The 25,107-nt window shown below is 34.7% G+C and overlaps 1 protein-coding gene across 1 annotated transcript in view; it reads right to left on the bottom strand.

The window, feature by feature from the left end:
• The window catches only part of LOC120330347 (uncharacterized), a 53,940-nt gene extending 37,308 nt beyond the window's left edge, over positions 1-16,632 (bottom strand). Inside the window, exons 1-32 of the mRNA XM_039397254.2 lie at positions 16,439-16,632; positions 15,685-15,851; positions 15,330-15,409; positions 14,840-14,965; positions 14,036-14,248; positions 12,976-13,136; positions 12,308-12,498; positions 12,120-12,236; positions 11,589-11,695; positions 11,048-11,167; positions 10,777-10,859; positions 9,910-10,026; positions 9,343-9,456; positions 8,788-8,901; positions 8,567-8,692; positions 8,345-8,484; positions 8,125-8,265; positions 7,921-8,012; positions 7,303-7,422; positions 6,829-6,944; positions 6,279-6,433; positions 5,867-6,037; positions 4,710-4,859; positions 4,223-4,351; positions 3,581-3,733; positions 2,988-3,116; positions 2,719-2,831; positions 2,173-2,345; positions 1,473-1,633; positions 833-991; positions 593-754; positions 120-251 (exon numbers count right to left, since the gene is read on the bottom strand). Of these exons, the coding sequence (XP_039253188.2) occupies positions 120-251; positions 593-754; positions 833-991; positions 1,473-1,633; positions 2,173-2,345; positions 2,719-2,831; positions 2,988-3,116; positions 3,581-3,733; positions 4,223-4,351; positions 4,710-4,859; positions 5,867-6,037; positions 6,279-6,433; positions 6,829-6,944; positions 7,303-7,422; positions 7,921-8,012; positions 8,125-8,265; positions 8,345-8,484; positions 8,567-8,692; positions 8,788-8,901; positions 9,343-9,456; positions 9,910-10,026; positions 10,777-10,859; positions 11,048-11,167; positions 11,589-11,695; positions 12,120-12,236; positions 12,308-12,498; positions 12,976-13,136; positions 14,036-14,248; positions 14,840-14,965; positions 15,330-15,409; positions 15,685-15,851; positions 16,439-16,526 (4,320 nt within the window). The 5' untranslated portion in view covers positions 16,527-16,632. The remainder of the gene's footprint in view (positions 1-119; positions 252-592; positions 755-832; positions 992-1,472; positions 1,634-2,172; positions 2,346-2,718; positions 2,832-2,987; positions 3,117-3,580; positions 3,734-4,222; positions 4,352-4,709; positions 4,860-5,866; positions 6,038-6,278; positions 6,434-6,828; positions 6,945-7,302; positions 7,423-7,920; positions 8,013-8,124; positions 8,266-8,344; positions 8,485-8,566; positions 8,693-8,787; positions 8,902-9,342; positions 9,457-9,909; positions 10,027-10,776; positions 10,860-11,047; positions 11,168-11,588; positions 11,696-12,119; positions 12,237-12,307; positions 12,499-12,975; positions 13,137-14,035; positions 14,249-14,839; positions 14,966-15,329; positions 15,410-15,684; positions 15,852-16,438) is intronic.
• Between the last annotated feature and the right edge of the window lie 8,475 nt (positions 16,633-25,107).

Below are 25,107 nucleotides of genomic sequence, written 5' to 3'. Positions count from 1 at the left end.
AAAGATACAAGAAATTATATCTTTTAATGCTTGGGTAAACAGGTTAACAAAAACTAGCTAATCGGTCATTCAATCAGTTATATATATTGAATATATTCTCATATAAATGTAATACTTACAAAACGTATGAAGGCACCAACTAAAGAATCATCTGAAACTCTATCGTTAATTTTCGATTTGATTTCAACCTGATATTCTGTTCCTTTCACAAGACCGGTCAAAGTTGCTTCCGTAGTAGATGTTTCTAATTCCTGAACAAAACGAAATATTGATCCGCGATTAATTATCAATATCTGATTCGGTTTATTATTAAATCTTATTAATTTCACAGTGCTTAGTAACTGGTGTGTGGGTATTCCTATTAACATCAAATTCTAAAAATCCCAGTGCAATCAAGTATTCTGTCAACAGACCAGACGCTATTAAAGTACGTTCCACATCTTTTATATTTAACCTAATGGGAAGAAAATACACTAGTGACCTTATGGATGGTATTGCTGGAGCACGGTAGTCAAGTGATAAGATGAATACTACACGGGCCTTAAATTTCCAAAATCCAGACATGTCTGAATAAAAATAAAAATCGTCTCACCTTTTCAGGTCCATATCTACGAGATGTTGGCCAGTAACGAACGGCATATCCGGTGATGTCTTCGGGATATGGATGCTGCCACGTTACAACCACGTCTCTCTCATTTACAAACCGAAACGCAAATTTATAAGGAGGTGCAATGCTGTCGGGATATTTTGCAACCTGTATACATATTTGTAAAAATCAAGTTTAACATCAATAACAGATCATAAAAAACGGTCATGGTTATTATGTACTCACGATTTCCATCAAGTCTGATCCGGTGCCGCTTGGGGCTGTTACGGCGCACTTATACCTTCCGAAGTCTTCTGGATATTGTATGTTTTGAATTGTCAGTTCAGTGATGGATGGACTACTGAGTCGGCCTCTGAACTGTAGATTGCTAGGATTTGGAGTTGTCTGAATAAGATAAATTATTCTCCGTTAACTGTACAAAAGAATCACATTTATTTTGTATAGGAAATTTCCCAATATCAATATCGGAGAAGGCAAATTTGCATTCACTCAAATATGAATCAAATTATATAGATAAAGACGATAGCGATAACTATGTTTTCAGTTGCGGGTTAGGCATATCGTTGTGCGAGCTCTGGTAAAATTAGCAGTCAACTCAGCTCATCGACTTATCCAGAGTCTCACGACTGATCATGTAAATTATACCAAAAGAGAAAGATTACAATTTCCAATTATTTATTGCGGGTTCGATCTGGAAGCTGAATGAAAAATGACCAAAGTATATGGAATCGTAACGAAACTAGATTTTTGTCCAATACGACACAATAATTTTGGAGATGACTACCCGTATAAAGCCAAATATATGCTTATCACAGTCACGGATTGACAAACCTTATAGTTAAATTTATCCGAAATTCCACATTACCTGATTTCTACGAGATGTAGAAACGGATGTGAGTATTATTTGTTCTCTGCCATCAGATCTCACTTTGTACCATCGTACTCGGTATGGTCTTCCAGAAACTTTTGCTTTGCATTCCAAAGTCACACTATCCGGATAGGGAGCAGAAAGTGCAATAACTTCAACTAGATATAAAATTAGCTTCGTTGATTTTTAAGTTGCATATTAAAATATATTAATTAAACCAGTTCAAGTGAAATATATCTGATATATCTTGGGATTTTCAATGAATATGTGGACGCGGTTAAAACTGTCGATAAATGCTGGATGAGAAAACCACTTGAACATATTTAAAGTACATCGTGCCGTAAGATATTTAACAAAACTTGTTGGTAATGTGAGAAGATGACAAAGTATATTGAAAGTTGATAATGCAAGTGTAAGTCGAAACCGACGAACAGTAATGTTGACCATAGTACGACAAATACCAGTCCAGCAATCCGACTGTATAAAATCCTCATCTGCAGGATATAATCAGTAAATATTAATGGACGGTGCGCTACCGAGAATGTTTTCAACGAGTGAACTCAATAAAACTGTCTACTATGAAACCCATCGACTGCAATGCACAAACTCAGTAGAAGCTAGCTGGCATATGCATGGCAAAATAACGATTATTTTCATATAATCCATGTTGAACTCGCTAAAGAAATTTACATTTTACCTGTTTTTATAAGTTGGTAGGCAGGTGCACTGAGGACTCCATTCCGCACACTATTGACGGTAAACCTGTATGTCACACCGGGACGAAGCAGGTTTACTTGTTGCAGGTTTTGAGCAGAATCAGGGTATTGTTTTGAATAAGGAAAATCTTCGTTCAGCGATTGAACAGTAACGCTGAATATGACAAAATATGGGGCTTGTAACCAATGTAAAAACCGTGCTATGTTCTGGGACAGGGCTTCTCAACTATTTTTACAAAAGATCCGCATACAAAAATATTTGGGTCCGGTCTTTCCAGAAATTATATTTTGGCATCCTTCAACACTCATTTTCTCGGCTGACTAATGATTATTAGCTAAACATGATTGTTTATTATGGTGGTTTTATAAAAGGAAACTTTAAAAGTGGGGCTAATGATCAAAAATAAAGAATTAGGCGCGGCACGAATCGAATACCCGAAAGGTCCGGATTCGGACCGCGGTCGCCAGTTGGGTATGCCTGTTCTGGGATAAAAAGAGTTCGTTGTAATTATTTAGTACAATCTTACCGGTATTTATCTGAAGACGTCCATCCAGGAGGTGCATCCCAGTATACAGTGACTCTGTCATTTTCGACGTTTTTAAATTGGACTTGAGTTGGAGGATTAGGGGCTGCGGGAGTCTGAAAAATTTGAAAAACCATACATGTTAACAATATGGCAACAACTTTATATTAAAAAGAATTTTGAATATACATTGACCATGAATGGAACCTACTGGTTTGGAACTCTCCATAACTCAAAAAAATCAAAAATGGTGTAATTTAATGTAAACGTACCGTCTTTGTAAATTGACCAGCAAGATGTGGCGAAAGATTTGAACCTTTTGAAGACTGAATCCAAACTTGGTACTGTTTGCCATCAATTAGTTCAGGTAACACTATTTGATTCAACCTGGTTACCCTTGTCTAAAAATAAAGATAGAGACTTCCACATTGACAAACATGCTGAGATTAACGAAATCTGTCAGCAATGATTATATTTCCAAACGTTGTTAGAGAGTATACGGCACATCAAAATGTGATTATCCCCTGCAATTCATAGCTCACCTTATCGCCAATTTACAGGTTATCTTGCTCAATATATAGATAAAATACTAATAATATTATTAATCTTTTTTATGGTCATCTAAATACAATTCAATTTTTTTTTCTTTTTGCAACTGCGATTCGAAACAAATCGAGACAAACTTGAAATAAATCTTATTGATGACAAATAAAATATTCTGTTGTAACCTCAAAATGATTGCTCGAAATTCTAATTCCTTTTTTATTCTAAAAGTTAGTTTTTTACTAATGAACTTATATGATAGATTATAAGAAATAAATCCCATATTTTACAAACCAAAATTGATACTTGATTGAATACTTACAACTATAGTATCATCTGTAGGTTGACTGACATCCCAATATTGCACTTTATAACCAGTGATGTCACCAGAAGCAGGACGATCCCAACTTACGCGGGCTTGGGTTTTAGACAACATTTCAGCCTGGAAGTTGGTTGGTGCCGGAAGTAATTCAACCTAAATGAAATCACTTAGCATTTTCAACTGATGGTGTTTCGTGTCATATTGATTTGAGAAACTGTGCACAGAACGTGGGTTTTGAATAAAAATTAAAAGTTAAAAACCTAAAATAATTAAATAAAGACCGATTCAAAGTTGACAAATGAAATTCCTTGCTGTTGGAGATGCGAAATATGTATTTAGAAATAAGACCATCATGCATATAATTAATATCGCCCCTTCTGATAACGAAATGTTATTCTCGAACATTTTTACATACATATACCCAACATATTATTAATACTCATTCAGCACTCAGAAGAAGGTCCTGTATAAACGCCTCTGATATACAAGGAGCTATTTATATTGTACAGACAGGAATCTTTCTTGTTTGGCATAGCCTATACCCAATATATTGCGAAGATATTGGAGATATTATATTAAATTCATTCAAAGAGTGAATGTTGATAAATCAGTACTTGCTTAAATAATGATTCAATGTCTTACCAGTTGCTCAAATAAGCCCTCTAATGGTTCTGAGTATCTTCTGCTATCGGAAGCTCTGATTTCAACCTTGTATTCATTTCCCTCCACCAAATCATCCAAAACCACCTGCGGTGTTGAAACTTCTCTTCTCTGCAATATAAGTTTTGTATGGATAGTATCAAATAAGAACATAATATTATTAATAATCATGGTAATATTTTAATGCAGTATCTCATAGTTTTCTCGAAACATGGACCTGGATGACCTGGTCATGTAAGGTTCTAATAATTGAGATATTTACGATATGGTTTGGCATACTTAGGTTATTAGATTAGTAACTTATTACAGTCAAAGTTAGTTGATGATCATAAAGTTCAAATAATTGTTATTCAGTATATGTTAAAAGTATTAGAATTCATACTGCGGATTCGGTGATCATTCATGAATAACCTATGTCCTATACCATCAATAAAAATTCATCAAGTACGCAAGTAAAATCTAACATTACCTCTTGTGCACCAAACTGACGATTAGTAGGATAATATATAACTACATAGCCAGTGATTCCTCGAACTCTGGGTGCTTGCCAAGTCAAGACTGTAGTGGTTGGTCCCGTGATATCTGCTCTGAACCTTGTCGGAGCTGGAAGTTCTTCGACCTGAAAAAGCATGCGCTATATTGCAGTAGCAATCCATGAAATAGAAAATATAGAAAAAACAGGTCATTAGTTTCAACCCAATGGTTTCATAGTCAATTTTATTTTTTCCAACTAGCAAAAAAATAACATACAAAATCAAGAAATAAACCAAATTTAACACACATCTTTACTGGGGAAGGGAAGCCGCGGGGAACCAAATTTGAACCACCCAAGATTCTCCATCTTAATTTAATTTGGAAGCTCGGAAGTTAAGTTTTAAGAATAAAATGTACAGGTTTGAAAATCCCATCCTACCGGATAACTCGTAGGGTATTCCCTGATTAACCGGGTAGACAGAGGTCTGAAATGCTGATACGTGTAAGCGGCTAGAGATAGCCTGATTGCGAACACTCAATATTAAGTAGTTTATTTATAACCATAGTTTAAATAGGCGCAAACATGCAAATAGCAATGAATTATAAATAGGCCATATTACAGAGTGAAAAGCACGCGGGAAATCAGTGGTGGTTATCGAGCAGCGGCACCTATAAAATAACTCTGACACTATATTATAAAGAAGAAAAAGTCGAATCAAGTATAAGCAAATTGAAAAAGAAAATGCATACAATATCTCCAGGCGATCTGCGATCTGCTATAATTTCAACACATATATTCTGTGAATTAGATTTTACTATCCTTGGCAGACTAAGAGCAACATCACCTAGCTGGTCTGTATTTTATTCCTTTCATCAATACATTACTATACATGATTATAAAGTTATTTACGTGCTTCAGCAAACCTTCAAACCTATTTCGTGACTTTGCAGCCCATGGAATCTTCTGAGGCTTTTACAAACAAATATGCTATGCTCTATTATATTTGGACTTAATACAAAATGGCCTAAACGAAAAGCAATGCTAATTCATCCACAATATGGATTTTGCTCCCGGTAAGCAATAAATATCGATGACGGTTATGAATCCGAAATGTAAGGTGACATAAAAAATATTAAACAACCAAGTAGTACCTCAGCAGAATCAAGATTCACGCTTCCCGTTCCGACTTTTTGAGTATATGGTGTGTCATACTTAACAGTACATTCATATATTCCAGCATCAGTTTGCTGGAAGTTTTTAATACGGAGTTGTCTCTCGGTGGTCATTGAAATTCTATTTCGCGAAGATCTTGGTGGCATTTGCTATAATAAAAATAGATTGTATTTCAGAAAGCCTTGAAAAAATTGAAAAAGTAAACAATATTATGCTTATTTTTCTACCTAAATGCCTGTATTAAATTTTTGCATGGTAATTCAATTTGCGGTACTACGAAATTCAATAACTCGCGCTTTTTTTTACAATGCTTTATTCAACATAGTACTTTTAAACATCATGACAAAACATGACTAAATCAAAGGAAAGTTAGGTATTTATATAATATACCTGGTTATACACGTACACACTCCTATTTCCATTAACTTTCTTCCATGCAATGACAGGTTTGTATTCCTCAAAACTTGGGTATACGCAATGAATATAAGTTGTGCTTCCGATGTCTACTGGTTTAGATGGTCCATACACTGTGACGTCAATACGATCTGAAAATGTAAATAGGCGTAAAATGATTTACGTTTACAAATGAATCGAAATTCGAAAATTCAAAGACATCACATATGATGCATTTCAATTTTTCTTTATTCATCATACTGCGTGAGGCAAAAAATGAGTTTTAATTTTACGCCCAATATCGAGTTGAAACTAAATTATTTCTAAAAATACTAGTTTGGTGACTCTCCATCAGCCATTTTTTTTATATCATCATCGTAATTTATATATAACGTCGTTTATAAATAATATGTTTTGCATCGACAATTATTTCTCTAGTTTATGCAAATCAATCCATGACAACAAAGCTATAGGGTAAGTGATTTACTTCAAGTAGTTATTGTTTTTCAACAATGGAGACGGAATTGGAAACAAAAATGGTAATTACCATATTGTTTGTCAGCCCTCGAGGGTGGACGAGTAGTAGTCGGTGTTGTTGCTGCAGTGGTTGGTGAAGTTGACGGAAGGACATCATAAACAATGTCTTGATTGACTTCACCAGGTCTGAAATAGTATTATTACCGCACTAAAGGTTTAAGATTCCCCAAGATAAAAAAAAATATTCAACAGTTGGCAACATTTAATTTGTATATTCGGGAACAGATCGTTTAAGGACCTGAAAATGAGAAAATTGGAACTCAACTGTGGTGCTAAGGGATTCCAGAGTCTTGCTGCACAACAACACGCCTATATTTACACACCAACATACATATATTTCTGTAACGTGTCGCCTGGCCGAAGTAGGATAATATCAAACAAACACAATTTTGTATGAAATACTTCAAATGTCTCATGACACAATGAAATGTTTAAATTTCTAAGACAAACGCGAATTATACAGACGTTGTACTTCTATGCTTACCGAGTGTAAGGAGTGATTGCTATTTCATAAACGCTACCAGGCTCGAGATCATTGAATGTATGTTGACTAGATCCACGCGGAATTTCAACTGTCACGAAATCATCTTCATTGTATACGTCCCTACAAACAAAGCAGGCAAATACATTGAAATAATGTGTATTGGACTCAGTATTTCATTTGAATAAATTTCAATTTTCACAGGGATATATGTATATTTGTGTATGAATTCACATACTGCCATCTCCTTGATTTATTAATGGCGGACTGATAAACCTGCAAATTCTAGTCCAGTGTTACTGATATGTATATTCACGATATACCATGGGTTTGTAGAAATATTATATGGCAATAATATCTGTAAAAATGAATTCAAATAACTAAATTTGAATCAATGCGGCGGCAATCAAACCTGAAAAGTTTCCGAGCTGTAGAAATAAGTATTTCGCGGACAAACGCCCAGAAAGGTCATTGGATGTGAAGAAGCTTGCTGTATTACCTTTTACACCAAAGGAGATAATAACTTCAAGATCGGATATTATGAGCTACTTTACTGTCCTAAGCAACTGCATATTATTATTTCACATTAACTGAAAGTGAAAAGTGTTGAGAAATAATTACCTATATTTAGCATTGTAATGGTCGATAAACATTCGATTTGGCCTCCAACGCACTGTTACTCTTGTGTCGTCATAAGGAACTTGAATTAGTCTCTGAAAAATGTTACATTAAATATATATACCGTATATTCAAATATAGTAAAAATAAGCAACACACTTGACGGAATCTTAACAATATTTACGGTATAACTAGCATTACACATACCATTGGTGATGGAGTGATCCTGATGTCAGTATAGGATACAATGCACTCGTATGTGCCTACATCAGATAATGTTGCATCTCTGATGAGAAGACTATCTGGGGTTGGACTCCACAATCTATCTCTGAACTGGGCAACATTTCTCTGGAAAAGAAGAATGCACGAAAAAATGAATAATTATGGTAAACATCATCTGATTTTGTTTTATGATCATCTTCTTTACCTCAGTTTTTCGATTATTCGCAACATCATAAGTATAGATTTCTTGTCTTCGACCACTATCTTGTACAGCGACCCATTGAATCATGTCAGCTCTTCCGTACGTTTCTTCCTGGATTCCGCAACGGAGAAGTATTGATGGCTCTACAAAAGTTACAAATGGCGTCTCGCATGACAAGGTAAGAGAGTTCCATAGTCTCGATGTACAAAAGGAATGATAACTTACCGTTGTCAATTTGGTCACAATTTCTGCCTTCGTAACCACGGTTGCATTCGCAATGATAATTTCTTCCGAGAACTGTACATTTACCATGCAAGCAAGGGGTGGTATCACATGGGCTGCGAGTGTCCACTAGAGAAAGATACAAATAATGAAGCATACATTGCCAATAACGTTACTCTACGATGTAACATATAAACCAAAAATTTAAAACCAAAACAACGTACAAGTTTGGCATCTGGAACCTCCGTATCCTTGTTTACATCTGCAGTTATAGCCGGTTCTTGAGCTAATGCAAACACCATTATGCTGGCATGGATTTGGATTACAAAGAGTTCGTTCTAAAGAATATATGAGTCCTAGATTTAGAGAGTGTCCCATATCATTATTGTCTCAACCAAGACTCGGAGCAAGAGATTGAATACATTTGGAAAGTCAGGAGAAATTGGAAAGTATTTGGTTCCTCATGGCAAACTCATTTTTGTAAACTCGATGGCTTCTTGGCAGGCCAAGCCCGAAACGTAAATCAACAGCTATTCACTTGGGCTACGTCCAAACAAACATCGAGCGCATAGGGCCAAACGTAGATTGAAATATTGAATTCTAGCTTTATCTGAACTTATTATATTATAATATCATATTATTTATATATTGGATTAAAACAAACAACTAAAAACAAACACTTTTTCTGCTCTATGGCTTTATACAGAACTTTACTTTACTTGCGAAATAATCGTTTCCTACAAAAATTTTAATTTTAATGAAAGTATACACTACTCAACCTCGTTCACAGTTATCTCCAGAAAATCCCCTTCTGCATTGACAGAGATACCGATCAAACTGAGAATGGCAGGTTCCGCCATTTTGACATGGATCAGAATCACACAGATTAATCGCTGAAACAATTTTAGATGTAAATAGTAATTTATTGCATCGGCATCAACATTATGAAACATACAAAGTAACTAGCTATATTTAAGAGCATTGCACATAATATCCCCTGGTTTCAAAGGTGCAAATCCGGAATTTATTTGTCTGCATCACACTTTTTTGCGTATTCCACTCGGGGCAACCCACTGCATCACTAAAACTCAATTGATACTATTGGAAAATATGCTTTTCAAAAACCTTAAATAAAAGTATTTGGTTAATTTCGGGTATTCTTATTTATGGACAAAACTTCAGGTTAGGGTCAGTAAAGTTTAGTCCAACTATGTCATCGCCCCTACAAAATACCAGATAAAATTTTCCAAGCCTTGTCACAATGAAACAAGCGCTGTCGAAAAGTGCCCATTGCAAATATCACAATAAAAAAACTTTGTTCTTGAGTTTAGTTTGAATTATCATACCAATGTCGCATCTTTCTCCAGTAAAACCTTGATCGCACTCGCAATGAACAGTTGGAATTGAAGTACATCGACCTCTTCCACAATAATAGCGACCGCAAGGATCTGGGAGTACTGGTTCTAAAACAGAGATCATTCTTTGATAATGACTAAGTGCTATATTCTCAAAGTTTTCCAGGACAAATTTATGTCAGAATCAGGGCGTGATAATGCATCTTGGGTTAAAATATTATGTGAAAATTACTCCACGTTTTAATAGTGAAAAATTGTAATTTTTATATCAAATAAACACTTCTTTTACGGGGGTTACATTTTACATTGCGGAACCTTTCGTGTGGCATATTCGATGAACATGTGACTCATTTTTGCGCTAAAAATTTGTTATAAATAAGTTGCTGTTGTGAGCATGTCGATCGATGAACCACCGTATCAAAGAAAAAAGAACGATTTGTATGGGAAAGCGAGATAGTAGAAACTGACTCTTTCGTTAGACTCCAGCTTGGGTTAATTGTTTGGTCCAGGTTTTTTAAAACTCCATTTTTCTGTAAATTTAGAACAGCCGCAACCGCAACACTGTACTTCATCCCAGAGAATATTTTCTATTGTAGCTTTATTTCATTCACAAATTATGTTTTGAGGCGTTTGCCCTTTATACTTAATGTAGGATACATGAAGACTAATAAAATGTGAAATATTAAGCACATCTTTGTGATCGTGGTACATTTATATCAAAACTATGCAATTCTCAAAATTATAGCAGATTATATAACAAGCAGTTTTCGTTTATTGTGAGATATCTCTTGTAGAAAAATGTTTGAAATTTATTGCATTTTAGGAGAAGAACGAGTATATCAAATCATGATATAATACCGGGAGGTTCTAAATCTCCTTCTTCGTTGAGTCTCCCTGTTGTTTCATCGAGTGTATCCAGAAGATCTCCTTGTATTCCGCCACTAAAAAAGAGACGTAAAATTGATGTGAATAAAATTAATATAACTGAACATATACAAATTTGCTTATAAATAAGATATTACTAATTACATTAAATCTAATTTTGAAGCCTCAATTGCTTTAACAAAATGTAAGTGCAGTGAAACATATAGGCGTTCAGATAAGTACAACTTTACCTAATGAACTTTACCTGTAATCGTAAACTCTGAACGAATATCTTGTTTGTGGCGTCAGGTCTTTCACAAGAGTGCTTGGTCGATCAGTGTCCGGAAGAGTAATAACATACCAACGACCAGAGGCGTCTTGGTAACTGAACAAGATATAAATAAATTGATGATGTTTGAATCTTAGATCTATACATTGGTTTTTATCATGCATACATTATGTCCTATCCACCGCATAGTTTCATTGCCATTACAATTATATCTAATATAGCTATGAGCAAGTGATTGCATAGATAACCTAACTAAATTTGCATCACCAACTTTCGCAGGCTCTTTTCGTTAAATACAACAAGGAGCATGCACCCAGGCGTAAGGAAATGAATTTGTTCAGTTGTTGTTAAAATGGCTTCATACTTTGCCGTACCATCGGTGACGTGATGGGATTTTAAAAAGATGGCAAGAGCTTGCAAACAACTGAATAAACGAGTGACTACCTAAATGGTTATGATAAATCCACAAATATCTCCAGCATTGTCAAATTACATAGAAAAACAAGTTATCACTTACTATGGCCTGTATTGAATATAATAAGCTCTTATCCCCGGTCTAGTCTCCCAAGTAATGTACAGCGTCACTAAATCTGGTCGATAAGCATTTTGCCATGTTGTGTCTTGCTGCAAAACAAAATATTGACTTTAGAAAAAGTTTTCCATCAAAATCAATACCAGAGAATCATTTATAAATTTTATTCAAAATAACTAAGTATGAACTGGTAGAATAATATTACTGTTTTGTTTTCATCCCCAGTCCAACAATATCAGCCACGATTAAAGTCGACACTATCATAGCAATTGGCAATATCGTGGCCTCAATTAACGTCAAACTTCTAAAATGACATTCATTCATTAACTGAACAAAATTATAGTTCTCGACAAGGAGTGCAGAGGGTTTATAATATACGGTATCCGAGCCATAATTATATCTCATTTGATAAAATGTCCTGTTTTAAAAGGATGTTTTTATTGCGACATCACTGTCGTCCACTGCCCTCAGTGCGCCTTGCGTTTCAATATCGAATTTTTTACGGCGTCAACTTACTGATCCGTATAGTGTAAAACGGCATTTGTAGTGTCCTGCATAGTCTGGTGTCGCGTCTTTGATTTTTAGAACAGTTCCGTCCACCACCTCGATCTTGGGATCTCTGTCACTTGCATACTGTGAAATAACAATAAAGAATATTCATATTCTTTAATACGTCACTATAAAAAAGTCTAATTTTTACCCACCGTTGTTGTGCTCGAATCAACATCATAAGATGCAATAAGTTCTGCATCCGAGCGATCTTCGCCTTTATACCAGGCAATCGTTTGAATTGCGACGTCTTGTATCACAGGGCATTCAAGAGTGACATCTTGTTTGTTAAAGTTGTAAGTAGGCTTATATGTGTTCGTGTAAAATCCGCCTCCAGCACCAGCAGCTAAGAATTTGGATATGACATTGAGTTATAAGGGGACCAGGCTTAAGAAACGGTTCCGAGTTGAATGGCCGGGTGGGTTAGCGATTGTTGTTAAATTTACAATGCAGTAAACGTCTCCGAAGGTTATCCAGCTAAATTAGTAGACTGGGTAATGTTATGGTTATAGTTTTACTTTCTTTAGGCAATATAAATCCCAGACTTCTTCCATCTGTAAACAGTGAAATTTTAAAATCGGTTGGTCCGTCAGTTGAGGAGAAAAATGATTTTTTCACAACAAGAATAATTTAGCAACAGTTCAAAGGCCTACTTTGCGTCTAATAATTACGCTACTGAAACAAAATGAATGGTAAATTTATTTCCTTCGGCTCCAAAACGAAATAATGGTTAAGAATAGCTAAAAACACTTCAACAATAACACCACCTAATTACTTTGAGGTTGGTTTTGAGCCATTTTGTATATTTATTTTGAATACTCACACGTTGTGACTGTTTTCCTTCTCATTTCAACATATTCTCCGTCTCTATAATACGACACAATGAAAATATAGTCTGTGGAAGGAGTTAAACCACTCAGAGTAGCTTGACCATTTTCATCGAGGTGAATTAAAAGTTTTTCTCCGTTGTCGATGTATTCGACTCTGAACCGAAAATAAAAATTAAATCAATAAAAATTCATAAAATTTATTGTATTTTTATGTAACTTGTAAATAACTTGTACATTTGTTCAAGTAGGTTTCTACATATGTTTAAGTATTCCTCAACACTTTTGCTTCAAACATGACACTGGACACGCACTTATTACATGATGAGTAGACGCCAAAGCGTTTACCAGGTCATCGGGTTCATAACATACATTTTTTTAGAATCCTTCCAATAGCATTTTCTCAAAACACGGCCAAGCGCATGTAAAAGACACGTATATTATCAACCACTGATATTCCAAGTTCTACTGAAACTATATCGAATTACAGCGTTACATTTTGTCCCAGTAAATACTGATTGGCGCGAAGCAATTCAATATGATTAAAAAAACGGCTATGAGGTATTAAATTCTGACTAAACTAAAATTGTGAAAAACGATAAATTCAACAAGACGCACAGCGACATTTGAAATGACCAGGTGAAGGCAACATGTTGGCCACGCATTCACGATATAATTTGGTAGTGTACCATCAATTCAGATGATTGGAATGACCCAGTCTGTATATATAGGAACAACACTTGTGTTTCACATTATTAAATCAATTATATGGCTTATATATCCGTCTTGTATAAATGCAAATCAAGTAATGACGACATCCATTATTAGTCCAATCTGAGCCGATGTACCGATGAAAATATTTACTGTCTATTAACCCCAAACATAGAACGTTCCTTCGACTCGTTTAGCGACAAAATAGTATTTACGTAACCAACCCAGCTGTGTTTGGGTTACGTCGGGAAGGAAATTTGCGTCTATAGGGGTAATTTCTAAGAAGCCAGAAAACAATCTGTACCAAATCGCGTAATGTCTCGTCTTTCGTAACCGCCGACTTACTTGAAAACCTCCGGGTTGTCTGTAGTAAATGTAATATCCATCGACGTGTCAGTGACTCTGTCAAAACTCATGCTAAAGCTCTGTGTGTATTGAGTTTGACTGTGTTCTGTAACTTTATTCCCAGGATATTTGTTATGAGTGCCAGTCGGAAATATGCTACTTCCGGTAGCGGCCGATAATTGATCTGAAAGAATCAGTCTTCTTGTGTTGTCACTAGAAAATTGGAAAAATAAAATCTTGCACCGAAAAGCATTCTTATTTAACATTATGTACGGAATTTCGGTTAAAAATCCTGTGGTAAGCTATCTATAGCTCATGCAATTTTACGTGCATCATACTAGAGTTAGAATAGGCTATGAATAGACTGATTCTTATAAAATGAACACTCGTAAAGTCTAATACTCGAAATGAGAAAAAATTGATTTGAATCAAATATTTCCATTTTATACATTCCCGAACACGAACATCCGAAGTTAGCATTTACTCTTCAACACGCATGAAACATAGATAAGAAGAAACATAGAACATTCATTTACAGTTCTATTCGCATGACCGTCGTGACGTCTTGTGGTAAAATAGAATCGCGCGACAGAAATAGTTCATGGAGTGGCATGAAATATTTCCTAATACACAAATAGATATTTTAAAAAAGGTTGTTTTTATACACCGTTCGGCGATACAAACAATTTGTATCACGTGCATATGAATGGTTTCTCGACATTAAAATATTCAACGAAAAAGTAGTAGAATTCTATAAAAAAAATTTGAAAAAATTTATTTCTGTAATTGCAAAATAACCTTTACCTTAAAACTGCGTATACGTTAACTTCATAAACATTCGGATCACCGCTTCCAAGGTCCATGTCAATTTGAGCTTGGGGATTTGCCGAAACCTCAATTCGTTTTTCAAGCCAAGGATCCCCTGTTCCCCTAATATTATAAAAGTATGTTGTTAGTTTCACCAGGAAATATATCTTTTAACGCTGGTTAAAGAATGCGTTTAATGAGAGCTACCAAATACATAAGTTTATGTCAAGTCGACCAAACTGGATGGTGTGTAGTATAGGCTAATATTTATGGTAACTATAACTATTATTGAACATTGGAATTCAGTCACAGTCTTTCGAGAAAACGCAAATTTGATTTAAAAATATGAAGATTTCGATTATATTCGTGTGTTAGCGAGTTTCTTTGTAATAAATTGAGTGCACCACAAATGTATAACAAACTACTTGGTCATTGTGGGTGATATTAGTTGAAAGTGTAAAAAATTCTTTCACCCAATATACATTACCTTATTCTATACTGAATGAGAAAATACAAAATTTGACCCAAGTGTCGATATGCATCAACAGAAATCGGAATCAATGTATCCTGCAAAGCAAGTGATAGATAATGTTATAACATGGATTACGAACGACAATAATTTTTGTTCTAGGCAGCTTTTACGCTATATAGCAGAGACGAAGTTTTTCTGCACATTTATCAATGACAATTCATTACTGACAATTGTATAACACAGTACATACAAATAATCCTTTTTATTTATCAATTTTTGACTATACATTTTATATTGCCCATCCGTGTCAAATATATGAAAAACAAAAGGGATGTAAGAAAACTCTAAAATAAAATATTAAATTAAACACCTTGGCAAAATGGCATTTAATTCGTAATCCAGATTGTGGAGGATCAACATGAAAACTGCAGTTGCAAACTTTCTTGTACGATCCATGATTTTCGGATTCTATTGCAAAGTTCTCGATATTTTGAGAAAACAATTTTCTACAAGCACCATATCGTGACATTTTCCCACCTGAAAATTTATATAAAATTAGGAATGATGACTTGAAAATATTTCAGAAGCATGAAAGTCAATAATACATATTATCGTCTGATCACGGAATATTGACATGTGTTAACATTGAATATATTTTTAATAACGCTTTGTGCATTGTAGCTTAGTTTACGGAATGAATACATTTGGCTTTATACGAGAATCATAACGTTGCAAACGGATGTCCTAAATTTATTTTCTTCTAGCAGTACAGTAGATATATAATCGAAGAGACTGTTAATGCGACATTTGAACTACCTTCAATATACATATCGGTAGCATGTTTGGTCTGATTAAACTCGTTGTAATATAGTACAAATCAGTAAGAGTTCAGTCCGTTTAATCTTGGTAACCGTATCACGGAAGGACGTATTCCACAAGATCCAAAACTTTTGTTAGAATATAATAGTTCAAATCAAATCAATTTCTTACGATAAATACGGTAAGATAAAGTACAATAAAATTATGTCGCATCGACTATAAGTGTAGTTACAGATCCGGGCCATTTCTAAAGTAAAAGCACATGCAAAAATACTGATAAATCTATTTCAATAATTTCAACTTACTTTTCAAATCAGCTGGTATGTCGACGAGTGCACTGGCTAAAAATGCCATCGCTATCACCACCGCGCCTTGCGCGACATGGTGGCCCATAGTGTAACAGTCTAATGGCCAAAGACACACACTTCTTGATATGTATTTATTCTAAAGTATATTGACATTAATTATAATTTATGTATAATTAGAGCTCGGGGTATCTGAAATAATTCGAGGAATTTAAAATTATGGGAATAGTTATGCGCGAAAGGATTTTTGGCCTCGCCGCTGTAGGGTGGTTCACGTAACCGCTGGTCGATTACGGCTTCCTCCACCATCAAGTCCCCATCAACGAATCCCATAACCGGACGAGAGGCCGTGATTCGCCATATGATTAAGCCATTTTATTGGCTTAACTCTCTCCCTGGGATAAATATGTAAATCTGATCCCATCCTATTTATTATACCGACCTAATGCTTCATTGTAGTAGTATCTTGTTCAATTATGTTAGCAACTCTGACTTTTGAATTCGTGGATCACTCACATGTTCAGAGCGAAAACATTTAATAAATTCGGATGTCTTAGTCATTAGTGCTTTGAAGTAAGATCTTAGTTTTAATGAATATATTTATATGTGTTATGTACATCCACCTTCCGCCCGATTGCTTTCTGTATACTACTCGTACTACGAATCGACTGCCTAAAAGTAAATACGGTATACATTTTGTCAACATAGGTAAAGATACTTTGATTATGAAAAGCTATTCTTGATATTGGTTTTTAAAATGATATTTCGTGCAGTTTATTTTTAATGGCATAAACCTTGGAAGAGAAATGAGCTGTCCGAAATGAAAATCGAAAACAAATTGCCCCGTTCGTTTGTTTGGACCAGAAAACAAAACAGGGTCAAAGTTGAATGACATCAGATATTTATTGTTATCTAATATTCCTGCGTCATGAATATTTTGAACTCACAACTCGATAGCTGAATCAGGAAATGCATCGATCTTTGAATACACATAACATGAGACCCAATAATCAAAAAATGATGACTGTTAGAGTTTAAGTAAGTCACAGCGTAACAGAACTACTATTGAAAATGGGATCATATGTGGCTTTAGAATTCATGAAGCGAATCAATGTGGTATCCTGTTATTACACACCACTGATGTTCTGATTATTTAATTTGTTAGGCGATATTAGGATAAGTTAGATTAGATTAAGGTAATCACTTTTCCCTTAATTTACCCTAACCTACGGCTCAAAAATAATAGTAAATCAATGACCGGATGATATATACACTTGATTCCCTCTGCGCTAACATTAAATAACAAATGTTCCTCCTCTTTATTGATTTGATTTATATTGTCTGAGACCATAAAAACACTTCAAGTTCCCTCAATTCTCTGAACGAAACAAACTCAAAATTTGAAGACGAGTTTAAATCGACCTTTCTCTTTGCATGCCCCGTTGCGCAAGACACGGGGTAGTCGCAAACAAACTTATTTATAGGAATCTTCTCAACACGTAATATGTCTGTTTATATAGAGCGTATATGTGAAAAAATGAAAGGAAATTTGCCGAGCTTTCAATTTCTATAGACCAGCGACCGAAGCAGGCGATTTACGTGCGTGCCGGTAGGAAAAGCATTTGACACGGGTATGAAAATATGTGTGTAGTCTGCATAACTTTTCCGGTATTGCGCAAGAATTATATCAACATGTAACGGTAACGAATATGGTTTGCATATTATGGATACGGTACCTCATCAGACAGACTGAAAAATACACAACAAATAACATTCTTAAACAAACTCTCGTGTTTTCCTACTTTTCCCAACTTCTCCGTTTTTATTCCCTGGTAGCCCCAAAAAATAAAATGAATCATCCACGATGACATTCATCTCCAACTTGTTGACACAAACAAGTCCAACTTCCATTAGCACGTTAACAACTAAAACAACATTTATTCTGACATGAACCAACAACAAATTTGCAACTCTCGTGAGGATAAAAGTATTTCCAACGGAAATCGCGGGTTCATAGTTTGAAATTAAACAAAATGATCACATTTAGCCTGGTACATGAAAAAAGCCAGCATCATCTGCATAACATATATGTGAATAAATTAAGACATTCCTAACTTTTGTATTCAACTTAAAACTTCTTATCTTAGCTCTGCACAATTTTAGTTTGAAGTAAACTATATATTTCACTAGTGAGTACAGCAGGTAACAAGCAAAATTAATCACAATGTTAAAAAAAACGATATCTCGAGCTTTTTTTATAAGCATGCTGTCACAATACTTAGGCGATTTTTCGAAAAAAAAAATTGATGAGTAATTAGATAGATCAAGTAGAGCGCCTTAACTATTAGGAGGCAATTCCTAGTTTACGAATATATATTACAATGCCTCGCCGTAACTATAACTCCATCTACAAAATTCTATTGTCAGAATTGATGGGCATGGGGTATTTAGCGTACGGTTTCCTTGAAGACCTCACAGCACAAACGGTGCATTGTCGTCTGGGAGATTATCGTTATACCTTATTCGAGAACAACAAAAACCCACTTCAAAACTGCATTAGAATCAGACAATAGTCGTTACGAAATAACCAAGAACCGGAACAATTTTGTTTGTCTAGTGATGAGCCACGGTCGAGACTGATATTTTACTTTGTTTTTCAACAGAAATAGAGTGGATCGTCACAATCAAGGCCAGTCATTGTTTTTCCGTCTTTTTTAATCGATTGATTGAGTGTAGTGATGGTATTTCTGTATGTAAGTTTTACATGGCTCGTGTTTGCATGGGGTCGTACAATAATAACCTACTTTCAGTGCGTTTACTTCTTGAGTTACACAAGTCACTGTTATGGCGTCACACACTGTTTTTGATTCGGTACATGAAATACTTCGTATACTTGCAGAGTCATAACATATCTATTTCGAAGCAATCGTGCGTGGCGATCCCTCCCACCCACCCAAACAACTGTCTTAATCCATGTAAATTCTTGACTTACGTTGATATGATGAAGTGAATATGCAATCCAAACTAACGGGATTCAATTAGGCATTTTATTTGGTATTCAACTTTGAAGCTTCTTTTGTATATTGACATCTAAAATACCAATACAATTTAGGTGGCATTTCAGTTTCATTGTCGTATAACCAATCATTTTTCGATTCTTCAAAATTTATTATTTGCGGGCCCAAGTTATATCACCCCGAACCTTGTACAATAAGTCGCGTAAAGCTTACAAAACTTTTCCGAGAAACAAACAGATGTTTTTTTAACTGGAATAGGCCTCAAAAACTTGTTTTTAATGGGACTTTCGGTCTCGATCACGTTTTAGAAAATAGGAATATTTCTCCAAAACAATCTGGGGTTTGTGACTCAGAAAATAAACAGAAGGAAATTATTGGGTTTTCTATCGTTACGAATTTTGTCCGAATTATCGGAACAAAATCACATATTGTTTACCCACTACAATAAAACTTATATACATTTAAAAGATATCTTGAAGAAACAGCTGTTATTAGTAATTAAAAATAGAAAGTTACTGAGTTCAATGCGTTATGCCAACTTGCAGCTTTGTATGATCTATGATAAGTTGTTGTCAAACATTATACCACATAATGTGAGGTCCGTTTATTACGTTTAGAAATTTGAACCTAATTCTATTTCACATTTTCACTTAATAAATTTCAATATAGTTGTAAATTTGTGCGGCATTCGAATTTTAATACACATGGGATCACTTCAACTGAGCGTATTATCGGAAAGCATTACCTTTATACCTTGACATCAAATAATCTTTCAAATAGCTTGTCAATGAGTTTGAATAGCTTTCAGATAAAATTTGAGACAAGTGCATGATTGAGCAATCCGTCTTTGTTTTTTTATCAAGAAAATATGAGTGCTGGAATCTTTTTCAACAATCGTGCATGATTGTCTGAAGTAATACGACTTATCTTTGTCGCCTACAAATTTTATTCCAGACAATCTTGCAGCTCATTTGCTTTGATCATGCGCAAATAAAGGAACCGAAACTACTCCGTGTGTAATACAATTACAGACAATATAGCACAAATTGAATATGACCAATTAGGTGCGAATTAGTCAATATTTATTGTTGAAAACGTGATTACGTCATTGAATTAGTTTACGCAGTGGCGTCTGATTTGCGTATCTCTCGAACGCTCGACGCCAACGATGACATAGATAAAACGAATTGTTTTCAAGAATGGATATGAAAACGGGTCAGTATTCCTTTCGAACAAGCGAGCATGATTTATGAAGTGTTCAGTCATGATGATGTGAGGTTTCCATGTTTTATGCTGAACCATGGATATTCGAGATAATATGTTCTGATTGTCCCAATTCTACGACGAACTAAGTTAAATAAGCCGCTAGAATGTGCTAAAGTGTATCTGATTTGGGCAAATTTATTTTGTTTAGTCAAAAACCTATGTTTATCGATTGTGATAGGCTATATCAAACTGTTCTCACTTACCTACAAATGCCACAAATGGTGAATTATCCTGTACTAAAAAAAATTCGCTCAGAAAATTTGCTCTTCGGAACATTGACCCCGAAAAAATGTCTTTCAAATACATTCCACCCAATCAAAATCCAATTCGAGCTCTGCTTTTTGAACACGAAATGCACATATGGATCGTTTTAATAATATGTTGTTGTTGATCGACTTGTTGGTATTGCTTTTCTTCTTGTTGTTATGAAAAAAACGCCTTTCTCTCTACTTACTGGACCAATTGCTTTGAAGTTTCCATTGATTAATTATATGTTGTTGTCGCTAGTAGGATATTACTTCTATTTATTTTTAAATGTTCTATAAATCCTATGATATCTGATATTTTATCCAAAACTTCTCTGTAATATTTTTATTCACGGGAAGACGGTTTTCAATCCGCCAAGGGTGAAAGCTGTTTTGCGTTTTGATTTTGCAAAATCTTGCTACGCAAAAGTTTTTCGATAACAGTGATGCATAATCACAGGAGCTGGTTCGGTTACCGATAATAGTAAGTTACGATGGTCCACTATTTCAGCTTCGGCCAGAATAGGGTTGTGGGGAAAATTGTGGGTAAAATATTTCGTGTTTTGCCTTCGTGTCCATATATTTGACCATTTCTCTCTTGTTTACATATGTAATGACCATATTTCTAAACTTGTTTTACAACTTTCCATGGGAAGTTTTCAGCACGCCAAATTTTAACGTGTTTGTATTATCTTTCCCGTTCAATTTTCTGAAGTCAAAACTAGAAATCTTCGGCATGTATATCTCACAAAATGCTCTTCATATGGGTGTATTCATGCTCCAGAAATATTCGCAAACCGTTAAATGTTCTACACATTTGGTAATATAGGTTAAATCATTGAATTTGTGTGAGATTGAAAACCAATTGAGTGTTTAGATCGCGTGCCATTTCATTTTAAACGTACACTATATATGTTCCTTTTTTTAAATTCTGGCATTTTCAGTAGTAAATTATTTCTTACGTATATCCCCTACGCACATGTACACTTCAAGAAAGTTACTTGTATGGATAACGTCATTCGTACAAGTACATACAAAATTGGATATCCATTTCATATTTTCACTAAATTAATCACAAATTTCCGAATGCCCACCTTAAGGTCACAAGTAAAAGCACAAAAATGACGTTCTGGAAATGGACTAGATTAGTAATATATAGAATGTATTTTAAATCATCAATATTCAAAATATGTCTTTCTATTAATTAATTAATTAGGTGAATTTCGGTGTTTCGTGACAACCCTGCGCTTGACAAGGTGTATAACCTAATTGCATACCAACGAAATGGTCTTCAACGACACGCCAAACTTGCTTATAAATGATATATGGATAAGTTAAATTTGAATAACCGGAACGAGGATGTCACCAATTGCGTTTGTGGTCTACCAAGAAGCCACCAATATCCCGAAAGCATTCGTTCAACGACAGTTTGTTTGAAAGGAAGCTTCAATCATTTACGTCATGCGCTCTTCACGTTGAGTCTGCAATTTGCCGCCAAAATTTGTGTTCACAAAGGAGTACATGCATGTACAGTGAAAATCTGACAAATCACCACCTACTTTTATACATTTTTTTATTGGCAAAATTCAGTTTAAAAAAGAGATATTGAAAATTCTCTAACGCTTGTTTGCAAATTCAGCAATTTGATAATGATTATTTATGAGCATGCTATCGCATTTCTTGTCACAGTTGAAATATGATTCCCTGACAGGGATAGGACTTCGTTCGAAACGTTACAGAAATACATTCGTGTTAGTGTACAGCAAGAGATATAATTTTGGTCAATATTTGCACGACCTCAGGTTTCACTAAGACGCAGTTTGAAATAGTAATTGAAAATCAACTTTAAATATCCAGCATAATTACCCCTGCAAGAATGATTTACAAACTCCAAAGAAATTTTCCTTTCTATTAACGAGCAACCTCACCGGATGTGAGATTGAGTAAGTCAATTTCAATGTGGTGATGATTCAATGTTGAATAAAACGGAAAAAATATTCATGACGTTTCCGTTTTAGAATTTGGGCGCCAAGTATGGGGGAAAAGAATTGAGTCACATAGTAAAAAGGTATGGGTATAATTTAAAGGATATACGAATCAAATTTGTTCATTTTTATTCAGTTACGCATAGAAAAACATATGAGCAAGTCTAAAGCACTAAATCTCGTGTTTAATTGTAAATCTGTGAATCATTTGCGATCAATGTTGACCTCAATAATACTTTGATTGATTGACTTGTTGTATATATTCTTTTAAAGTCACATTTTTCAGTCCAAACCGTTTTTGAAGTTGATCAACAAGACGTTAAATCATGGATCTACTTCAAGTTTCATTTCTAGTACAAAGTAGAATTTTTTGTTCAAGGTGATGCTCTAGTCCTAAACACGAATTCAAGGAATATAGATGACGGACTCGAGAAAACATATTTTCACGGCGATCGTCTGGTCGTGATTTGCCGACACTAGGGTTGTAAGTTTCAGAATTTCGAATCGAAGCGATTCGAATCAATCTCAATTCGAATCGATTCGAAGCAATTTAAGAAAAAAACCGCTTGATTCTATTTAAAAAAAATGATAATTTAGATAAGACGCGGCGATTGCACGATGCAGGGACGGGTCTCAACATCGACCAAAAGCGTTTATTTCCCCTATGTTTACAGCGTTCCCGAGTCGGAACACTATGAGTATTTTACATAGGTCACGGCTTTAGAGGAAATCATGTTTTTTAGACTATTTAAAATGTTAAGAAGTTTTACAAATCTAACATTATATAAACGTTTCTATTAATTACCTATAAAATGCCATTATAATAACAAAATTATTCCTCATTTAAAACATGGGTCTGCGATTTCTTCCCTCGGTATCATTTGCTTTCCTCTAAAATACGGCTCAAACGGTACGAACACATATTTCACTGGCGTTTGTCATTTGGATGAATATTGAAAAATAATTTTAGAAGAAACAATCACTATACAAACTACACAAAACTCCTCTGATATATATAAGGTAGTTGATGCAACCATTCAATGTGTTTTTCTACTAACAATATTCATTCTTCAAGTTCATTATTGATATCTTATCACATTTTATGCAATAGTTCTTCCAAATTTAGGGAAAGTTAACGCTAATATGATGTTATACTAAATAGAATCAGATTCGGAAATATTCGAATCGGAACATTCCGATTCGGAATTCGATTCGAAAATGAAATATTCCTTAGGCCCGCCATCCCTAGGCCCGCCACCATTCTATTATTTAATCTCGCGGCTTGCGACTGTCACCACGTGGTGAAGTTATGACACCGTATGATGCCGAACGAGAAAAAAAACTAAAAATCTGATAAGGTCAGTTAGGTAATACTGGGTGGAAAGGGAAAATTTTTCAATGCTTTACGTCTGGCCATGACAAATATTTAGATTATATATACTGTACTTTCACATAAACTCAAGTAAATAATGTATGAGACAAAATGAATGTTGCAAGAATTACACAGCTTAAAATTACACGTTGCGTTGGGATGTATCGTATTTTTTGACTAAATTACAAGAATTAAATTATTAGAAAAGTTTTTCTTTACCGTTGTTTGACACATCAATGTTAAGAAGGGAAAATATCAAATTTCTTTCACGTTGTATGCGTGTGAAATTGCATCACAGCATATAAAAAGTTGAAAATCACTGAGCTCTATATTGGGCTCCAATGCTAGCTTTGGATATTCAATATAAATAAAACTGTGAAAAAAATCAAAAATTTTGACCCAAGATTTTCCCATCTTTAAACTCACTGACTTTCTATAGTATTTAGCACACATATCCAACACACACACACATATGGCACACACACATATTTGGCTCACATATCTTCATTTTTTAATTGGAAAGATACTACCTTTGAAACAAATTTTCAACATCATGGAACTTTCATCACCAATTATAATTTCCACATCACTTAGCTGTTAGAATGATATAGATTGGGAATCAAAGTTCCACGTTACTCATTTGTAATTTTAAAAATAAAATGAGCTTTTCTCATTAGTCTTGTCCCGCCCTTTGAGCTTTTGGTGATGACAAATCGTTCATTTACGCCTTTTTTCGATGAACTTTGGCGTTCGTGACAAGAGCTGTCACGTTTTCAAAATATCT

This window comes from Styela clava, chromosome 12, assembly GCF_964204865.1.
Source record: "Styela clava chromosome 12, kaStyClav1.hap1.2, whole genome shotgun sequence".
In the NCBI taxonomy this organism is placed as follows: Eukaryota; Metazoa; Chordata; class Ascidiacea; order Stolidobranchia; family Styelidae; genus Styela; species Styela clava.
This window is presented reverse-complemented; position numbering and strand designations above follow the sequence as displayed.